Source organism: Hyalella azteca, unplaced genomic scaffold, assembly GCF_000764305.2.
Source record: "Hyalella azteca isolate HAZT.00-mixed unplaced genomic scaffold, Hazt_2.0.2 contig6568, whole genome shotgun sequence".
NCBI classification, from domain to species: domain Eukaryota; kingdom Metazoa; phylum Arthropoda; class Malacostraca; order Amphipoda; family Hyalellidae; genus Hyalella; species Hyalella azteca.
The window spans coordinates 112809-135599 of record NW_025936726.1 but is presented as its reverse complement, the minus strand read 5'-3'; the positions used below and the strand labels follow the sequence as shown (position 1 = coordinate 135599).

The following is a 22791-nucleotide window of genomic DNA, read 5'->3' as shown; positions in this document are numbered from 1 at the left end:
ATAATCTAATCTTTAGTATGACCTCAAAAATCGAATAATATCGAATTCTGAAACTCACTATGTTTTTTCTTTATTTTTTTATTGCACAGAAAATAGTCACTTGCAGTAAATGTATGTAAAATGTTACACCTTATTGCTGTACAAGGATAAGTAGGCATGTGAAATTTTTTCCCGAACTTATACCCATTTTTTGACAAAATTTCTCATCGCGTGGACCAAATTTTAGAGTTGATTTGGCTTTAACCCTATTTAATGCTAAACAAATATAAGTTTCGTTTAAGATTCAAGTTCGTTTCATGACTCTTGAATGTCAGTATCTCAATATTGATAGAGTAAGTTGATGCAAAATCAGAATTTAGACAATGCTTAGCACTGTGTCAATTCTAACCTCTTCTATATGTTTCGAGCCGTACTTCAATTAAGTGTGTCTGACACTGAAGGAGTATACAAGGAATGTTTTGATTTTCTCATAAGCCGTAATGTATTGTAGGTTTCACAATTTGCATTTTTTTCATCATTAAGAATAACTAAATACCTGCCGTATTATTAGGAGGTTAAATATATTAGATTATATAATTATAATTATATCCACGCATCACGCTTTCACATTTAATTACTTTTCGCCGAAATCTCTAAGTGAACTCTCCATAAATTCCCAAAATACGAACAATGCATTTTCAATAGTACAATACATTTTCAACAGTGACTGCCAAATTGCGTTGGCAACGCGACTAATTCAGCAATACTTGAGTGATGAGGGCCTTTGCACTACCAGCCGAAAGGTCAATCAAACGCTACCACGCAATATCTCCTATATTTTATTGATAATAAAGAAAATTATGGTATATTATAATGATTATATATATGTATATATAAAAGCATCACTATAAGAAATCGGTCTTGGCAATAAATCCCTAATATTATATTCGTTAATTACAAATTTGAGAAGCAATGCAATAAATCCCTAATATTATATTCGTTAATTACAAATTTGAGAAGCATTGCATGCAGGATTGACAGACGGAAACAGTGCTGCCTACAGCCTCATCTGCTAGAAGATTTTCTTTAAAATTATCAAATAATTTCCCACTAATAATATGAAACTTATATCATTTGTTTAATTAAATTTTGACGTTTTTCTGCCTCCTTTTCAGTTGAACTAATTTTTTCAGTGGCCATTTATACTATTCGAGTTTATCCATGTCGGGATTCTTAGCGCAATCCCACAGGCATTTAGTGCTAGTGGCGCTTGCTGTTTCGTAGCAATATCTGAGCAAGTTACAGCTGTATATATAGCTAACAATGGCTTGTAATAGTATAGCAAGACTGAAACTGAAGACTTCAATATACTGAAATGAATGCTTCAATAGCGTCACGTCAAACTTCAACATGAATATATTGAATGTCGCTTGCTATTCATTATAATTCATGGCCGGAGATATTAATGCTTCACGAGAAGCCTTCAGTGATTTAGAGAAATAATTTCATGACAACGATATTCCTATGAACCGCTAACAGCAACAGTTGTGACGCTTCGTATTTTGCAGGGATTCCATTTTATTTAACAGATATTGTTTAAGCTCTGGTGCCTCTACGTTCTGTCATCTGTTACTGAGTCACGAGCATCATGCCCTGCAGTCGGGATTTAGAGTCCCATCAGTCACGAGTATCATGATTTGCAGTCGGGATTTAGAGTCCCATCAGTCACGAGTATCATGATTCGCAGTCGGGATTTAGAGCCCCATCAGTCACGAGTATCATGATTCGCAGTCGGGATTTAGAGTCCCATCAGTCACGAGTATCATGATTCGCAGGCGGGATTTAGAGTCCCATCAGTCACGGGCATCATGCCCTGCTGTCGGGATTTAGAGTCCATCAGTCACGGGCATCATATGCCGTGCAGTCGGGATTTAGAGTCCCATCAGTCACGGGCATCATGCCCTGCAGTCGGGATTTAGAGTCCCATCAGTCACGGGCATCATGCCCTGCAGTCGGGATTTAGAGTCCCATCAGTCACGTGCATCATGCCCTGCAGTCGGGATTTAGAGTCCCATCAGTCACGTGCATCATGCCCTGCAGTCGGGATTTAGAGTCCCATCAGTCACGTGCATCATGCCCTGCAGTCGGGATTTAGAGTCCCATCAGTCACGTGCATCATGCCCTGCAGTCGGGATTTAGAGTCCCATCAGTCACGTGCATCATGCCCTGCAGTCGGGATTTAGAGTCCCATCAGTCACGTGCATCATGCCCTGCAGTCGGGATTTAGAGTCCCATCAGTCACGTGCATCATGCCCTGCAGTCGGGATTTACGCAGCGGCTCAGGCTCCTCAGCAGCCGCCGATATCGAGCACCAGATTATCGCTCGATTTAGATAAGCGACTTCGCAGCGCCGGCCATCCTCGTGCCAAGGGAGATAGCCCCCCCTCTCTACCACCCCTGCTCCCCCTTAAAAAATATTTTGAAGATCAGCAGAACCCCCCCCCCCCCCCAAAAAAAAACTTCCAAGATTGGCTCCAAAAAATATTTTGTAGATCAGCAGACCCCCCTAAAAAACTAACAGTATTGACTCTTCAACAGCGCTTTTTTTGCTTTTGCGCTATATTTTTTCCCTTTTCATCCTGTAATTCATGAAAATTTATGCACGCAAGAAAAATGACGTTTACGACACTGGAAATCATAAAGCTTATGTAACGTCATCTTAGTTTATCGAATGATATTGAGTGTGAACAATTGCGTACTCATATATTCTCCTTAGAACGTCACCGTTTCAGCAACGTTGAATATTTGGTGATAGAAATGACCATCAAAACACATCACCCAAAACGCATTGCATTTATTATCTATAGATGATTTCAAAATTAATATAAACTATGAGGATTCGAGTTAGTAAGTATATTACATAAGTATTGGACTATAATACATATATCGATGACTGGTATAATAACGGACTGCAAATTATAGCACGCACGCCAAAGTCCACGAAAAGGATAGCAAAAGAACGAAAGTTTCTATATGTACGCAGTCTCTATTAATTATCATCCATATGTACAGTATAAGCGCAATGATAAAAATAGCCTAAAGTGATATTTGTTGATTATCTATGCTATTAATATGAAATTATCTAGGAGTGAAATTATGACTAGGATTATACAGCTGGACTAGCATATAGAGCGTCATACATATGGGCATTTATTCATGACCTAATTCATGTCATCTCTAATTATTAAAAATTAATTAAACTAAGGATGGCATGAGATGATGAAGATCCTATGAGAGTTCATATGATTTCAGTTCCAGGAAAGATTGTACAATTGACAAGTCATAGCGAGTAATGACAGTCTGATTAACCGACATATTTTAGTTCATTTTCCATGTTCAATTTAAACGGGTGATATTAAAAAAGGCAATCAATATATTCCAGAATAGTCATCAAGACTAAACTTAGGTTTAACGGAGAAATGGGACCCGCAGAAATATCCGTACGTTTAAGGACTTTTCCATTAAAATGCTGAAAAGATCGAGAGCTCATAAGAGAGAGAAAATGATCGTACCACGAAATATGAATTCAATTGAACGCCAAAACCCCTCATTTTCACTTTAATCTATCATTCGCTCGTCCAGTATACGGCATTTACATTCACTGCAGCACTTGCTTAATTCTACGAGAGAAACTCTACAGTAAAAGGCAGTAAATTGAAAAGCGCACCGCGAACTTTAAACGCACATCGATCGATCGCTTTGGGACGAGTCACGAGCACCTTATTGCATATTGATAGCTTGGACCAGAGGTCCCCAAACTTCCAGTGATCGAGTACCACTTGAAAGTCCCATGAGAAACAGGAATACAGCCACCGCGTACCATCAAGTACCATACCATAGTGTACCACCGCAACAACTGATTTTACATTTCAGTTGCTATGATGTCAAAATCTTTACGACTACAAACTTAATCTGTCAATAATTGCCACATTAAATAGGTGTTCCATTTTAACGGTTGGAACCAGGTTGGAGGCATGTGGCGACAGTTGCTAATCGTTGTCAGATTATCTTGAATTTTTCAGCAAACGTTATTGGAAAACAATGAATAGCCAACTGAAAATCATTCGCAACCATGAAGCGTACTACTATTCGGAAACTACTATTTAAGACGAACACAAGGGACCATGCAACCGAGGGTCGTGAACTACGCAAAGTACGGTGAACCTGTTAGATAATCTCTAAATAGACGAGAATGTTTGACTACTGATTATTTTTCGCACGTGATTGTCGTCTCTATATTGGAGTTTATAATTAGCTGAATTGAACTGTATTTCGATTTAAATTCAAACGAGGACACCACCAGAACCTTGAGAATTTTTCTCTTCAAATTGACATCGTGCAGAAGCCGTGATGATAATGTAATTACTTAGATGGTTTGGCGCCTCTTTGTCTCACTGCATTCTTCTCAAAATCTTCAGTGATTTAATTATAATAACTACCGATTTTATTATAGTATGTATTGATTTTTTTATAATATGTTTTGATTTTCATCGACTCTTCTTTAGAAATGAGCTTCTAAGTTATTTTTTTATCATATTTTTCTCATTTGTAGTTCAATGCGGGGTTAATTTTTGGAGGGAATTTGACCTCACACAAAAATTACCGTTACGATATTTTATAATCAAATTTTCAACGAAAAAAAAGAAGTTAATTCGCTTGTTTTCATTGAACATAAAAAATTAGCTAATTTCTTGACTAATGCTTGATAATAAGAAGAAAAAAAATCAATATTTTGGGCTCTTGTACGAAGAATATTAATATATTTTCTTAGTTACTGGACGAGCAAAATATTTTACTTAGCTTCGAGGATTAGAAGAGAAAAGTTGCTAATTTCTATTCGGGAATCATAGCACATTATCATATATTCCATCGTCATCCTTGTGAGCGAGTTTGGCTGACTTGGAATAGGATCGACTCAGCGTGAAGACTCCGGAGTCGCTGGGCGGCAGTTGCGCGCATCTAAAAGTTTTCCTGGTCGAGTTGTGCAATTCAGGATCCCTGTAATGGTTTACAGGCCTGGCTTCTTTGCTGCTCCCGCTGGACCCTTTGCCGTCGCTTTGGGGGCTTGAGTTGTTGCTGTGGTCAAGAAACTCGCAGGAATAGTAACCGGAATCCTTCGGAATCTTGAGTGACGTTCCAGTCATCTTTTGTGGTCTCGACTGGAAAGTTTTAGTGGTCTTGCGGTCCGAGTAAATCGAGTTGGACTTCGAGTACAAACGACGGAGGATACGGGGAGACTCGTATTGGCCTAACGCATTCCCATTGGGGACTGCAATACTTGCGTACGGCCCCCCTTCGAAATCCTCGGCATTAAGGGGATCTCCTAAACCATTGCCGACCCGAGATCTTGTTCTGTTTTGTGCTGCCACTGCTTGACTCGCTGTGTCGGGGGTGATCATGGACACGCTTCTCTGGATGTGATTTGTGCGCCTAACGAGCAGCTCCTGGTGGGGGTCGTGGTATAGGGACTGCTCAGGGAACTCCTCAGGGCGAAGTGGTGGTGGGGGAGGCGGGGAAGAACATCCCTGGGCCTGGCCTCCCCCACCAAGCTCCTGTCATATAACCGTCACGGGGATGTGGTGCACCCCACGCAGGGAATGAAATGTATACTCGTCGTCCTCGACTTGCTTCTGATAGTCTGTGTCACGCCAAGTGGTCACGATCTTATCAGGCCAGTTATCGTGCACCAACGTCTTCATCTTCCTGCAGTTCTTGTAGTAAATTACGAAAGCGATGACAAGGAGCAACATTACAGTGAGGGTAATGGCGGCGCTTATGGCTATGGTGATAAGGTGACCGTAACATCGAAGTTCGTAGTCCGTTAAGGTGGAGATGCTCTTACCCTTCAATGACTCCGGCGTGGCACAAATTACGTCTTCTATTTCGATGTTCAGGCTCGTGTTACGCCTGGCATCTGGAAACCATTTCATTGAACACTCGCAATCAAATTCATTGTCACGCACGTCAATGTAGTGCAAGTTGCCGATGTCAAGCAAAGCCTTTGACAAAGTTCTGATTCCGTTGCCCCTCAAAATTAATCTTCTGAGATCCGACAGCGGCCTAAGGATCTCAATTTGGAAATCCACCAGCATCGGGCTGAAGTTCAATTCCAGCGACGTCAAACTTGACAAAGTATCGAAGGCTTTTAAATCAATGCGACTCAGAGTTGAGCATTGAGAAATGGATAAGCTTTTCAATCTGGCGAGAGACGTGAAGGAATTGGCCGGGATGTACGAGATTAGGTTTAGACTAAGATCTAGGTTCTCTAAACTTGGAATGAGGCTCATCTGAGTGCCGGGAATATATGAGAGCATATTACCGTACAAAGTCAACTCCACCAAATTGTCCAATCCTTCAAACGCCGCCTCGCTTATACTCTCGATCTTATTGCCTTGGAGAGATAAAAGTTTCAGTCGGCGTGACATCCCAAAGCTGTAGTCTCGCAACACTGTGATCTCGTTGGAGCACAAGTAGAGCTCCTTTAAATTGATCAAAGGATCGAACAAATTTGATGGAATTTCTCTCAAAAAATTCCTGCATAAATCGAGTGTCCTCAAATTCGTCAAGTTAGTAAAAACATCGTTGCTCAAATCTCTTATCTTGTTACCTGAGAGATTTATCTTACTGAGGTTTTTAAGAGTTCTAAACGTATGGTTATGAATTAATTCGATATAATTATTGCTAGCATCTAACTCCTCGAGTGAAGATAAACCTACAAATGTTTTACTATCTAATTTTGAGATTTTATTGTTCTTAATTACTAAGACAGCCAGTGCAGCCTGGGACGTAAAGCTGCTCTCACCTAACGCCACGATCTCATTATAAGAAACGTTGAGCACTTGCAGTTCGTGATAGAACGCAAACCCGGGCTGAATTGTTTTGATTTTGTTGTGTGAGAGGTCCAGGTGAATTGTTCCTGGATTGAGCAAGATGGGCACGACGTCCATGCGCCCACTGAGACATTGTACTGCGAGTTGAACGTTGTCACACATACAACCACTCGGACAAAATCCTAAACTTGGTTTACAGCATAACATAAATAATACGAAATACCATATAATGCACGATCTTAATTTAACTAAATGGTACCAAGAAGAATTGAGTTTATGATCGAGTTCAAGTTTGTTTGAGATCTTAGATGAATTGCAAACACTCTCTGTTCTTTCAACTGCACATTCGTTGTCACTCATTTCTTCAAAGTTCTCCCCAAGTTGTCGCTCTCTCTTTCCTGTTTTCTGCTTCCCCGAAACGGAAAGAGCAGAAGATAAGAACCCAGAGGGGCGAGTCAAGCACATCTTATTTCCAGTTTGCTCACACATCTCTTTTTGGCAATTATCGCTGAGGTTAAACGGGCTACACGGTATCGAGCAGTTCTGTCCAGATCGATTCAGTGTCCGCATCTGAGGCTCTTGCTCGTCTGTAGTAACGATTCCGGATGCAAGAAAGAGGACCGGGATTCTTTTGTCTCGTAAAGAAGGAGTTTCTCGAGGGTACCCGGACGCGTATTTCGTGATCATGGCCGCTTTGGCAGATTGGGGACTACTCTCGATGTCGCCATTCCTCCTCAGGTCTCCAAATGAAAGGTTCCCTTCACCCAGAGGTCCTAGCCTCTTAAGCACTCTATTTACTCGTCGAGTTTTAACTTGAGGGGAGCGCGACCAAATATCCTGATCTATCTTCCGGACAACGTTAGAGCACGGTCGAGGTTTTCCAAAATTCTCCTCAAACTCACTAAATTCTAAGAAATTCTCGTCTTCAAACCTTCTTGATTCGTTACAATCTGACTTCTGTAGTCGTTCTCGAGTCCCTGGAACTGAGAAAGGTCGGAAAGCCATGTTCCTAAATGACAGATTTCTTCGACAACTTCTAAATGGCTTCGGCAACGGATTCCTTCCGGATCTGGTCCGTCCAAATGCCGGATAAATACAAATTGTCACGCGTAAGTCGAGACCTTCTTGATCGGGACGCGTTGATGGGATCTTGAGAGTAAACTTGATGGAGAAAAAAGCTAACAAAAGATTGCATGCGTTAGTCTCCTTAAGCAGACAATAACATAACCGATAACATGATACGTCAACCGGTTAATGTTACTCCATCATACATCAAGAGTAAATTTTCAGAGTCGGTTTCATTTGCAATGTCAGCAAATAACCTATGCATAATTAAAACTTGATCAAAAATCTTTACCATAATATATTTTATGAGTATTTTTTCTCACATATATGAGGCCGCTTATGATTTTGATATGATTTCCGAAAAATTTTCCACAAAATTTCCCACCATTGCACTGACACACAAAGATATTTAACACAAGCTGATCTCAAACGAGGTACACATAACTTGTTATACTTTCCTTAAAAAATAGCTCACAATGTACGATGAAATCAGGCAACACAGTTAGTCTGTTACGTATTACGATCTAGAAGTGTAAGCGTAGAGGCAGTTGCTACAAGTGCAGGCAGGATGGCTGGCGCTCGGCTGTAGAGCTCAAGGCAAGCGTTATGACGGCATTTGCATGCACCGAGCGTCATGTATGAATATTAATATGAGTGCAACTGCCGCCCAAATATATACTTGCGATGTAATCTTGAGTAACTCCGTGTATCTAAAGTGGGGATTAGAGGAAGATACTGCGTGATGCTGGGCGGCAAGGCCCATTGCACATTTGGGTTAGAATTCAAGTCAGGAATCATGGGGCAGACGTTGGCTGGGTCAGGAATCTTAATGACCTGTAGATGGCAAAAGTTTACACATAAGTACGAATTCTGGAGAGTTTGAATTCGATTTTAACGCATCACGCAATGATGAGCAATCACTGGCGTTGTAGATAAACTGTGACACGGTAATTCGGAGGCTTCTTTTATCTTTTCTATTTTTTTTTTTTTGCTTTTGAACTAGCACAATTTTCTTTCTAGTATCACGAAAAACTCATGCAGTTATTCCTGAATTGTTTGTATTTGTAGATATTTCCAATTTAGGGAATTTTTATCCATAGACCCATTTTATCTCTAGATTTCCTCTGCATTTTCCGTGAAGTGTGGTTAGCATTAAGAGCTTTTCTCCAGCTTACCCTGCTATTTTCTTCGCTAACACTTTCACTGCATCACGAACTATTGAGACTCCACTCACAGCTGGGCTATTCGAATTTAATTTATCTAATAAAACGCTGAAGATATTACTTTAGCAATTATGTGTTCTTGTTGTTTATAGATTATTTATTCTGGTACGATTTGTTTTGCAAGTCTTCCATCAGTTAATATTCAAGTAAAATTAGAGAAAGAAATTTTTTTAAGGAAAATAATTACGATTAACATCCTCATAAAAAATCGTCGTCAAACTCAACATGACCTCGGACACTTGTTCTTGCTATGACTTCGTTTTAAGAAGCGAAGTTTGTAGCTGAAATGAAGGTTTTTACTGCAGGCGTGATGTACTGCCTCAGAAATTCCTCTTTAGGACACATCTGCTAGGCGGCACAGTGTTTTATTGTGGGCGTCTTCGCTCTCCGGTCGCCATTAAAGGCTTTTATGAAAGGACTTCCTCAGTTTTGTTGACTGTATTTCTTGCTTTTATGGACACTCTTGTTATGGCTTCTGTACTCCATGAATTCGAAGACAATTTTCTTTGTTTCATATAATTTGGATCATCTTTTTTTCTCAGCTATTGTACAGTATTACACAAATTTTTAATTGATTTTGGATCACGTTTTTATTATTCTGCACTCGAGCAATGAACAAATACAAATAAATATCACTGCCCTCGCCAGTCGCAAGAAACAATAGACTCTGGGCCGTTTTTTTCGGTCAGCCCAAGCAGCTGATTTTATTGACCACTTTGTCCAATTTTCGTCGACTGTCCGAACTGTTTTTGTGAGCGATCCCCAATATTTTAGCGGCACGTACCGTTTCAAACACGGGATAAAAACGAAAATCTTGGCTCTATTCCAGATTCAGCAAAGAAAAAATTCCCTCTGCCTCTTGCCTCACCCTTCCCTTATTCCAACCTTGCCCACAAGTGTTCTTCAGTGTTCAAGCTTGTCAGAACACTCGAGCGCCTATCTAATTTGGAAATTTTTCACTATATTTTCAAAGGCCTGAATCAATTATTATTCGCCTAAATCACGGCTTATTGTGTAATCCTGTCTGTAAATCGAATTTGTTTGGCGTTCAGGAAGTCATTGGCTGTTATTGTTTCCTTGGTAGCTCCTCCCGCTCCCAGTTACGGCTGTTATGTTGCTCTAAATTTTACAGATGTTGAGGGTCTCTGAAGATGTTGCAGCTGTGGCTATCTGTTGCTACAGCAGTTATGATGCTCTGTAGTTACAGCTTTAGCGAAGCTCTAATTACAGTTGTACCGATTTCCCACAGTTATAGTCGTAGTTTGGTTCTCGTTACAGCTGTTGCGATACTCAGCAGTTGCATATTTATTGCTGCTCAGCTGCAACAACAGCCGATCATTCTGGACGGAGCCTTGTATGCTTGTGGCGTGCCGCCGTCCTGTAGGGAGAGAGACAAGGTTGATGAGACATGTGAGGTTCGAGCAGTGAAATATTGAGGATAGATCTACTTAGAACTATCGATAGTTACGATTCAGCTCTACTGCAGTAGTGAGCAGCACAACCTAGAGGTAAGATCTGCTTAGAAAACATCGATAGTTTCAACTAAGCTTTTCTTCAAGAGCGAGCAACACAACAATCGTGATTACCAATCATCGTAAAGTTTATTTGCAATAGAAATGAACGCCATGAATAAGTTAGATGAATAAAACGAACAGATAAAATTAACATAATGAAAAGTCGAAATAAACATGATAAACAGTAAAAAAATGCATGCTGAACATTAGAGTAAAATTTATGAAATATCAATTTGGACATCAATAATAAGATAATAAGTTCTTTGAAGATAAACTTCTTTATAATCAAAGACTAGCCGAAACTGGCTAGTAAATGAAGTCAATTGCAAGTGTCTCTCTGGTGAAAATCTTGGCCGAACCGCCGACGGCCGACCGACGTTTACAGGGTTGCCGATGACAAACCACCGATGAGTTACTATATAGTATTTCAAAAACATTGATATGTAAAGGCATGTGCATGATCATTCATCCCGGCCACATAAGTATAGGGCGATCTATAGCGTCTCAAGGTGCGCCGGTACATTCACGGCTATAGTTTCCAGAAGGGTCCAGCGTAAGGCGTATATCTCTACATTGCCTCGCTGTCAAGGCAAAGTTTAAGGCAGGTTTTAATCCATGAGTTAAAGGCTGAGAAGCGAAGTTAGCAAGTGTTCTAAGTTAGGCAAGACGTTTAATGTGAAACAAACTTTCTTCACAAGCTTTCTCAACTTTCGACAAATGTCGAAGTCTGGAGATAGGCCATGAGATAGCGAGCCAGACTTTCTCAACCAAAAGGGAAGAAAGTGAGAGAAAAAAAAGAGAGAAAGGGCAAGAAAAAAAGAGAGCGAGAAAAAGAGAGAGAAAGAGAAAAAAAGAGAGAATTTTGACCGAGAACGTGGATCACACGGGTCTATAGCATCAGCCACTCATGTTTTAAACAATTAAGACTCGTGATTGATCATATGACCGATGTTGATGGAGCATAACGTCCACTCGTGTTTGACCCAACTTCCACTCATGTTTGACCCAATCGCCACTCGTGTTTGACCCAACGGTCACTCGTATGTGATCTCCGATCGCTACTCGAGTTAACCGCAGCCCCAGGCCACGCTCGCCGTACGCTGGATATCGCGGCGCTGGCAAGGCCATTAAGTCTACAAGATTAGCCCCAGGGCCTCCCCCTTATTCCCACGGTACAGGGGGAGGGGAAGAGGGGAAACTCAAAGGACCTCAAATAATACCGTGGTTCACTGAATCGTTTTTGAGGGAAAGAGAGAGGGGAACTTCAATAGAAAACGCGCGTGTGAGTCGTCCGGCTCTCCCCTCGCGAGAACCAAGATCTGTGTTTACTTTCATTCCAGCAACCGGTCTCCCAACCCTTCCAGAAATGGAATCGGGTCCTAGGCCTACAAGTTATCAGTTTAGGAACTTGATACGTTTTATTTCAGTGCAAGTGACGTGTGCATGGCGTGTGTAACGGACACGTGTCGGTAACGTCAGGGCCGGTGAAAGTTTCGTTTGAAGATGCAATTGATCAAGTGCATGCGACGAATTTGTCGAGGTTTAGAATTGATAATAATTCTAAGCCTTAAGCTATTGTCTTTGCACTCGGGTATTAATGAAGATTTGTCATGTGTGAATGGTAATAATGCTTTATGCACTTAAAATGTCGTCCACCTGACATTTTTATCCACAATATCCTTCCCTTTCGTACTTCGGATTTATTTTACGGTACGTTTCAGACATTCTTCTAAGCACTAATGACTCATCAGTCGTTTGTCTTTCGTACAGCGAAGTAATTATTACCTATTGAAACATTCACTTGCAATCACATTCACCAAACAATCTCTATCTCTCTGCGAGTTATCTCTTGCTTTCCAATAATTTTTACCCCATATCCTCTTTGTGTAAATAATGTCATGCATCAATATCTCCTGATTACCTATTCCCCACACCCCCACCCAGCGCTCCCCTCACCGCCATTGTACGGAGGCAGGCATTAGCATATCTTTTCAATCATGGCGGCACTAAGAGCACAATGTCAGACACCGTCGTTTATCACGGCATTTATTATCTCCCTCAGCGGCTCTGATGAAAACCAGAGCTGCCTTGACGCTCGTCTTGCAACCTTATTTTGCCGGCCCATGGACGTCCGTGGGTCGGGAGAAACAGAGCTGCTGTTGCCCGCTTTATTTCAGGTAGATAAAAACAAGTCTGGGTTTTCGGGGCAGCATTTGCGAGGGAGCAAGAAATTGTGGCTGGTTTTAGGCATCGGCTGATGAAGGATAAGCTGGAATAGTCCGTGTTTGGTGGAGTGAACAGGATATTGGAGGACGGAATGAAGCAAGGCAAGAAAGGAGGATGAAGGTTCGGTAGGAACACGACTAGATAGCACTAGATCTAGAAGATCAAGGTTACCCTAGATACTACATACAAACTAAATGTAGTATGCTTTGGCTTAACATGTTTGTAGAAGGCAGAAAATGTAGAAAGTTAATTTAAGGAAGGTCCATAGTAATCGTGTGCAGTTAACATGTAAAGTTCTTGGACCTAATAACGCGGTATTATAGCAGCGCTCATGACGACAGTGATAGACCGGTCCATCCAATATCGTACCAGATATTATTTGCGTTTGTCTTCAATAATAGTAATAATGATGCCACTTGGTAAACAGACGTGGCCTTCCCACCCCCCGGGGGGAAGGGGTCATGCATTTCTCTCTCGTGAATGGTACCGCTGAGTCAGCCCAGGCTTGTTCAGATTGTTGACTTTGGCTTCGGTCGGCCGCGAGTGATTTGCTGGACACCGCTACGAGGATCCGAACACTGTTTTCCCTGATGTTTGTTTTCACGGATTAATTTTAGCATCGGGTTCCAGTTGTACGAAATGTGCAGCTCTTTAATTCCAGGTACTTGTTCCTTTCGTTTATTTATTGATTTCCACTACTGATTGTATGAACTTTATGACCTGATGATGGAGGTTGGTCTCTGAAACATTTTCATTCAAGATACGATGAATTTATTTGAAATTTTAAATTCTTGTTGAATTCCAGTATGCCGAAGTAAATTTTATAAATAAAGAATGTGAATTTCAATTCAGTCCATCTGAATTTTCTTGGGCTTATCGAAATATACCAAGGACTGGAGGCGGGTCTCGAACCTGCAGCGTGAACAGTGGGTTATCATTTGTATTGTGAAGACCTCGTGTTCTTGCTGACACTTCTTACAGGAGCATTCAGCTACGTCGGTCGTTGGTTGTTACCACGTCGGCCGTTTGTTGTTACCACGCCGGCCGTTAGTTGTTACCACCTCGGCCGTTAGTTGTTACCAAGGCGGCCGTTAGTTGTTACCACGTTGGCCATTAGTTGTTACGTCGGCCGTTAGTTGTTACCACGGCGGCCGTTAGCTGTTACCACGTCGGCCGTTAGTTGCTACCACGTTGGCCATTAGTTGTTACCACGTCGCGCATGCAGACGAAAAGATATGCGCTCCTGCGGGGAGATGCCAACGAGACATCCAGCAAGCCACTCCGAGTGGTGAAAGAGGAGGTGGAACCACTCCGAGCGGCGCAGGAGGTGGTGGTGCCACTCCGAGCGACGCAGGAGGTGGTGGTGCCACTCCGAGCGGCGCAGGAGGTGGTGGTGCCACTCCGAGCGGCGTTGGCAATTATTGTCGGAGTGAAAAGTCTTGGTGAGTTCATTGGATTAGCTGCACTCGCAGACGCCACAAAACTTGTCTTCGTGACACAGAAAACCTGCGAGAAAAGAGGTGAGGGGAAAGGGTTGCGAATGAAGTGATTGTGGTGAGGGAAGGAAAGATAAATTTATGGTCAGAGTGGAACGGCAGAGGGAATACCGTGAATATGATGATGGAGGATCGAGGTTACGAAGAAATAGAGCAACCATGATGTGATGGAAGCAAAGTAAATTCGTGAAAAATGAATCTATTCGGAGAAATGCTGCCAAAAGTTCGCAAAAAATAAACCCATGAAAATTGTCTATTCGCCTCCGATATAATGACTTTCGGTGTTTGTTAGACAAATATAATTAAGGACTAAATAAACAGTTGTTTGATTTGTATGTCACGACTCAGGGCTAAGTGCAACACATTCCTCGTGAAATATTCAAACAAGAAGCACCATTTGCATTTCCAAGAATTTCTAAGTGCACATCCGAGTGGTAATCTCTTGAATGATTGCGATTCCACGTAAATTTCTCGCGGTTCCCTGGCATCTAGAGTTCCAGAAGCTTTTGATGAAGCTGAGGCCTCGGCGAGTGGGAATTCTAAGAAATTCTTTATTATGGTGGGATTTATCGGCTGGCGGTGACCGCCGTCATGATTTACGACGCTTCAAAAACCTCGGCAAGTGTCGCCGTCGGGGGAAAAAATGCGGCCATGTTTGTGCGGCGTCGGCAACACTGCGGCACAAATTGAAACTCGTGCGCCACGCGCGCGTCATCTGTCAACTGATGGCCGGTGATAGGGTGGGGAGGGCGGAGAGGAAGTGAGGGGTAGCTGAGAACTGGAGGAGAGGGGAGATGGGATCTTGAGGAACCTATTGGAAGTGAGGGAGAGATGAAGAAGGTAGACTAGAGATGTACGAGGGAAGGTAAGAGAAAGCGAAAGGCAAGGGAGAAGAGCTGAGGGAGAAACGTTGTGAACGAAATACAAACGACAAGAGGCATGTACAGTACAGGATGCCTTAATTAATTGAAGTAGGAAGTAGTACAGAGAAGAAGAAGAAGTCTGTTGGGCACTGTACGTGGAACAGTGTAATAATATTACGGAATAGAATTTCGTGGAGAAATGCAAGTGGAAATGCTTGGAGGCAGGACGAAAGTTGAGGGAGGGCAAGTTGCCCTGTAGTTGAGGGAGGGCAAATGGTTCAACCGCATAGTCAAAATAAAAATGCTCGAATCTTTCGTGTACATCGTAATTTAGGTTTCAAAAAAATACAGCCAATTAACTCATCATCTACTTGGGTCTTTCTAGCAAATAAGATCTCAAGCCGAGGGACAATATTATTATGAACAATCATTATTATGATAATCGTTAATATCATAATAATAATGATGATCATAATAATTATCTGTTTGAATAATCGTCAGCAAGATTATCTATCGCTCTATTCAACCCTATTGATAGCGGGCTAAATCAAGTCAAGATGACCTATACATGGACGAAATGCATCGCTACTTGTACAAAGTCTCGTTTATTTTTCTGAGTGTCTACGCTGCAGGTCTACGCTGCAGGTCTACGCTGCAGGTCTACGCTGCAGGTCTACGCTGCAGGTCTACGCTGCAGGTCTACGCTGCAGGTCTGCGCTGCAGGTCTACGCTGCAGGTCTACGCTGCAGGTCTACGCTGTATATATCAGAAGCACCTCATATTCAGTCGTGAATTTTTTATTTCAACATGTTTGCCACCTCAGGCTTAGAATGTCTTCGACATCAAAGCATTTACTTAATTAATTTTATTTGCAGAACTAACATTCATAGCCTATCATTCTTACAATGATGATGTTTATTGTCACAGTATATATGAAGATTGCGACTCGTGAGAATTCTCCATCAGTGTATTCTGTGAATACATTGATGGATATAAAAGACATTCTGCCTACGGAGAAATGTTAACAAAGGAACACATTATTAATGTTGACTTTGATATCCTCCTGAATTGCGTTGCTCATGCAGCGATGAGGATTATTAAATAAATGATAGTAATATTTATGAACTTGAATAGAGGAGACATGTGAACAGCAAGAACGACACCAGCAGACGGTCTCCAGATGGAGCCAAATGGAGACGGTATCAAGAGGGAGTAATATGGAGACGGCATACAGATGGAGCCATATGGAGACGGTCTCCAAATGGAGCCATATGGAGACAGTATCCAGATGGAGCCATATGGAGACGGGATCCAGATGGAGCCATATGGAGACGGTATCAAGAGGGAGTATTATGGAGACGGTATCCAGATGGAGCCATATGGAGACGGTATCCAGATGGAGCCATGTGGAGACGGTATCCAGATGGAGCCACGTGGAGACGCTATCCAGATGGAGCCATGTGGAGACGGTATCCAGATGGAGCCATATGGAGACGGTATACAGTTTTGGACTCGTAAAGCTACTCGGTTTCCCGCAAGTTTTTGAGTTGAAACAAACTCCAGAGCCTGAGTCGACTGATAGGAATCAGATTCCTAGACCATTCCCGATAAGGAATGTTACGCGTCGGCAACTATTCCCGATGGAATGGGAACACAATTTTTCTCTTAACACAATTCGACAGTTTCGATGGTGTTCTATCAGCGCTCACAATTCCTACCAACTTGGAATGGTTCACGGCAGCCGGAATGGTACGGCTGGAATTTTTATGTGTCATTTGCGCGGCTAGCATTCCAGGATTCCAAATCTTTGAACGAAGAGAGATCTCGTTTACCGATATTATATTGCTTCTTGTCAGATGGCTTCTGCTTCTGTGGCTGCATTTAGTTTTCGTCTTTTCATGATTATAGTAATGAGGCTTGAGAGGGGAGGAGGGGTGGGGGTAAAGATCGGGGTGGGGGGAGGGTAGATCGCTAATTGGTTGTTTATTCTGTGTTGATTATAAGGCAAAACAATTCGGTATGATTAGTGGACGAGTACAGTTACTGCTTCTTGAATAATAAATGCTGTCGTTTCCCTTCATTGTCGAGTCATTGCAAAAAAATGCAGTTTTTCCACCTTCTTTTCGAGACTTTTTTGATACATGCTGTCTTTCTCTTTCTTTTTTTGAATCCTCATTAAAAATTCAATCTTCCCTCTTCGTCTTCCTAGTCTTCATCAACTAATTTAGCCTTTATTTTTTAAGACGTGCATTGTCCGCTTCATCTTCAGATTCTTTTCTAATAAATGCAGGGTATTTACTTCCCAGACCAATGTTGCGCCTGTTGGTGCAGACAATAATAGAAAAACCCGAAACAAAAAATACAGACCCGCGAAGAGTCGGCAGTGTTGTCTGCATTAGATTATTCTATAAATTTTTACGCCTACTAACATATAAATCTACTTTATTGCATTGCCTGCAGACCCTCCTAGAGTCTGTCAACTGATCTTCAACCCAGATCAGTGCAGACCAGTGTTTGAACTGCACAAACTTGTCTGCAGTTCAAGCTGAAGACTACTCCTGCATAACGAGCCGGCAGTCTTCAGCGCGTTGTCTGTAGCGCTGCAATGAAGACCGCGGCCGAAGAAATGAACGCCGCTGCGACAACAAAAAGATGCGCGCCAGTCTGGCCTCAGTAAATAAAATCTAACCAATTCTATTGTTGCCCTGAGACGTGACAAGACTGCACTGCTCACTGCACTGCTCACTGCACTGTTCACTGCACTGCTCACTGCACTGCTCACTGCACTGCTCACTGCACTGCTCACTGCACTGCTCACTGCACTGCTCACTGCACTGCTCACTGCACTGCTCACTGCGCTGCTCACTGCACTGCTCACTGCACTGCTCACAGCACGGCATGATCTTCACGGCGCCGGCTCACGTGTCACATAAAGAGTCTACGCCTGGGAACTCGTCTTGTTCTGACGTTTGTACGTTTGTTTATGGACGCTACGAGAGAACCGAGCTGTTCGGTGGCTGTTCCCGCATGTGAAGAAGCATCTTAAAGCAGCGCCATTAATCATCGTATATAAATTTAGTAGCCAGTGTTTTTGAAACATTATTCCACCTGATGCGATAGCCGCCCACGGACCTGACTTCGAAACCTGGGAAAGTATAAGATTTTTGAGACAGCACCCAGAGAAATGAAGACATTTTTCCAAATAGTGATGCATATTTTGTCCTGGTGTGGGTCCTTCCGACCCAGTTTTGCCCGAAAAAATGGCGTATTAATAGTGCTAGGGGCCGGAATTGCGTAATTATTTAGACAATATAGCCCATTCAGTTTCCTGAGATGTGACCCTGGAACCGCACGAGTAGCACGTGTCAGAGCGAGCTCACTGAGACACTAAAGGTGTCTCAGTGAGACACTAAAGGTGCCTCAGTGAGACACTAAAGGTACTAAAGGTGTCTCAGTGAGACACTAAAGGTGTCTCAGTGAGACACTAAAGGTGCCTCAGTGAGACACTAAAGGCGTCTCAGTGAGACACTAAAGGTGCCTCAGTGAGACACTAAAGGTGTCTCAGTGAGACACTAAAGGTGTCTCAGTGAGACACTAAAGGTGCCTCAGTGAGACACTAAAGGTGTCTCAGTGAGACACTAAAGGTGTCCCAGTGAGACACTAAACACTTGTGGACATGGACCTTTAGTAAAATCTATGAAGGATGTTAATTTCTGCTTTTATTAGTGAATTGAGGGAGATGTTCGATGATATATTCAAGTGAGAGATATTCGATAATTCAAGCGGTGCTTGTTGCTGAAACTTTACAACCTGAACCCGAATGAGTGGACCTTATTTAATTTTTTTAGCAATTGGTCTAGTCTGAGTTTATCTGAGATCAAAGTTGGATTGCCTGATAAAGAGACTAAGTACGAAAACGAAATAAAATAAGACAAGTGTAGATGCAAAAGAAATTTAAAATTACCCGTCGTCCTTGTGTCGAGAGTATGCAAGAACCGGTCATATAATTTGTGTCTAAATTAATTAGATGTGTCTGCCGAATTTAATGCACCTGAATGCAATAGATGTGCTAGAATCCGTTAGATGCGTCTGAATGAATCTGATGCATATGAATCCATCAGATTCACCTGAATCCTCCAAATGCACCCGAGTCTATCAGTTGTACTAGAACGCGTCAGCTGCAACTGAGCACGTCAGCTGCACCTGAGCACGTCAGCTGCACCTGAACTCATCAGCTGCCCCTGAACTCATCAGCTGCACCTGAGCGCATCAGCTGCACCCGAGCGCATCAGGTGCACCTGAGCGCATTAGCTGCACCTGATCTCATCAGCTGCACCTGATCTCATCAGCTGCCCCTGAACTCATCAGCTGCACCTGAGCGCATCAGCTGCACCCGAGCGCATCAGGTGCACCCGAGCGCATCAGCTGCACCTGAGCGCATTAGCTGCACCTGAACTCATCAGCTGCACCTGAACTCATCAGCTGCACCTGATCTCATCAGCTGCACCTGAACTCATCAGCTGCACCTGAGCGCATCAGCTGCACCTGAACTCATCAGCTGCACCTGAACTCATCAGCTGCACCTGATCTCATCAGCTGCAGCTGATCTCATCAGCTGCACCTGAACTCATCAGCTGCACGTGAATTCATCAGCTGCGCTTGAACTCATCAGTTGCACCTGAACTCATAAGCTGCACCTGATCTCATCAGCTGCACCTGATCTCATCAGCTGCACCTGTATAGGAAGTATTCTCACCCTCACGTCGCCTGTCAAGTGCAGGGAGGCAGGAGTCGCCTGAAGAAAGTTCGCGGTAAAAACTTCCCCAATGTGACTATCGAAGCTAAGAAAAAAACATCCATAAATTTCATTTTAAAACTCAACTATTTTTATCTGGCCTGTTATTATACGTAACACTATATTGAACTGTTATTCATTGTTAACAACACTTCCGTTCTTTGATTTAAATCATTTTTCGTGATAGTATCACTATCCATATAAGGGCATACTAAATAATAAAATATTTTGTATAGGAAATGTTCTAATCAACGTCATGTTCGTCTGCCGGCCGCATAGCTACCAACAGGCCGGGAGAAGTACCATGAAAAATAGAGGCACACGTAGTACACGTAGCGGCCTAAGTGCACGTAGCGGCCTAAGTGCACGTAGCGGCCTAAGTACACGTAGTGGCCTAAGTACAAGTAGCGGCATAAGTACACGTAGCGGCATAAGTACACGTAGCGGCCTAAGGACACGTAGCGGCATAAGGACACGTAGCGGCATAAGTACACGTAGCGGCCTATATAAGTACACGTAGCGGCCTAAGTACACGTAGCGGCCTAATTACACGTAGCGGCCTAAGTACAAGTAGCGGCCTAAGTAGACGTAGCGGCCTATGTAAGTACACGTAGCGGCCTAAGTACACGTAGCGGCCTAAGTACACGTAGCGGCATAAATACACGTAGCGGCCTAAGGACACGTAGCGGCATAAGTACACGTAGTGGCATATGTACACGTAGTGGCATATGTACACGTAGCGGCTTGAGACACGTAGCGGCCTAAGTACACGTAGTGGCATATGTACACGTAGCGGCTTGAGACACGTAGCGGCCTAAGTACACGTAGTGAACAATTCCTCGTCAAGAATTGATGTGATTGTATTATCCTCAGTGATTGTATTATTGAATTCCTCAGTGATTGTATTATCGGGTAACTATATACGGCGCATTTAACGTAACTATTTTTGAAATAACGTAATTATTTTTGAAACTACGGCCTCAGAACAGCGTAGGAGTCGAGGCTGCAACCGGGGGAGACGGATGATTCATATAGCTTGTGATATGTCTAGAATATACACGTACTGTGTGTCTGAATATACGTTCTATGAAGATGTGGGTTATAGAGATGAAAAGTAAGTCATAATTCTACGAAGCTGGTGCTAATTTTTGTTGGTGTGTTTGCAAAAATTCGCTTTCGTATGCAATGCATGATTTAGAGAACAGATTTACTTATTGTATGGGGATATGAGCAATGACAATAAGGTGCAAATAAAGAAAGGTTGTGCAATAGAATGGGATAATAATGGTTATCCTAAGAAGTATTTAAATTTTTGAACTCTTCGCCATTATAGTGAAAATTACCATCATGTGAATGATGAATCTTAAACCTTTGAAATTTTCGCCTCGGTTAGGTATAAAAGTTTTATTTTTTATTTATATTTATATTCAATTAATTGCGCGAATTACTCACCTCTAATGCTGGGCCTATTTTATTAAGCTGATATACATTGTTCGCTTGAACGATCAGTAATGCGTTACGTTGTGGTAGCACACAAGTAATTTGTTCACCAATCAAATAAACTGAAACGTTTGCTGCATTTCCTGATATGGAAAAAAGTTTTTTTTTATTTATGAATATGTCTTTGGTTTTATGCAAGCTCTGCAAAAAAAGGAGAGAAGACATAAATAAAATGGGTGTACACAATCGATCCTATTTTACAATTAATTCTGCATCAAAACAATTTTAAGGAATATCACAAGAATTCTTTGTTGAAAGCACCGCCACTGAACTGCACCAAGATAATCAGAAGTCAAGACGGGACGTCGCGATCTCGTTTCATCTGTTGATTTTAGGCCTTTGTTAGGAGAGCAGGCCTATCAGGCGCAGGCAGAGAGCAGTGCCACACTCAACCTCCTCCCATGGCAGCCGCAGCAGCACTGGAAGAAGCGTGCGGCATGGCCTGTATTTACTGCCGGTTGGCGTTCCAGAGGGAATAGGAATGGCGCGTCGTTGGCAACGTCAGATCCAGGACGTAAGTCAAGAATAGAAATACAGCCGTGCAAATAACACGCCTCCAAAATTGCCTCTTTCGCCGTCCAAAAAGACGAGCTTCATGAGTCCAATTCAAGGCGGCAGGGATGTTGGTTATACCAGGATTTTGGACGATGCACGAAGAAACAGGATTAAATAACCTCATGGAGATATCTTCGAATCTTCTTAATAATAATAGTGATAAATCCTCGGTTGGATTGAAATTTCTTGCACTATGAGAACAGTTGACAGTTTCTGTTTAAAGTCCACGGTTGTTCACCCGAACATTCAATTTACGCACTTATTTCCATTACACCAACTTAGCCTCATGTTTTGCCGACATATACGCAGAGCAGGGCAATGGGCACCAGGCATTGCAACCCAAAGGCATTGCAGGCCTAAGGCGTCCAAGAAAATAGTTTTTCCAACTCGTTCGAGTCAAAGCTTCATAATATGTAATTTCATGCAGGTTATGCAGCGCTGTAACACTGCAGACCAGCAGTAACGCCAGTAACAGGATGACACTGTAACACTGCACTGCAGCAGTAACGCCAGTAACAGGATGACACTGTAACACTGCACTGCAGCAGTAACGCCAGTAACAGGATGACACTGAGGCCGCCGGTATCGATTATTCATCAATCACTTGAGCCGCAGAGAAATCCTGACGTGATGAGTGGGGTGATGATATGAGGGGTGAAGGGGGGAGGTGTCGAAAATATGATGT

At 42.5% G+C, this 22791-nt stretch overlaps 1 protein-coding gene across 1 annotated transcript; it reads right to left on the bottom strand.

The window, feature by feature from the left end:
- Positions 1 to 5594: 5594 nt before the first annotated feature.
- LOC108676726 (leucine-rich repeat-containing protein 15) lies at positions 5595 to 21687 on the bottom strand. Its single transcript, XM_018164856.2, has 2 exons — positions 21504 to 21687; positions 5595 to 10535 (listed from the first exon to the last, which is right to left on the bottom strand). Exon 2 carries the CDS (start codon positions 7872 to 7874, stop codon positions 5595 to 5597), a length of 2280 nt encoding a protein of 759 aa, XP_018020345.1. The 5' UTR covers positions 7875 to 10535; positions 21504 to 21687.
- Between the last annotated feature and the right edge of the window lie 1104 nt (positions 21688 to 22791).

What these genes read in the sequence shown, in the direction of transcription:
- LOC108676726 (XM_018164856.2), bottom strand. Translation starts at nt 7,874, where the DNA reads ATGGCTTTCCGACCTTTCTCAGTTCCAGGGACTCGAGAACGACTACAG.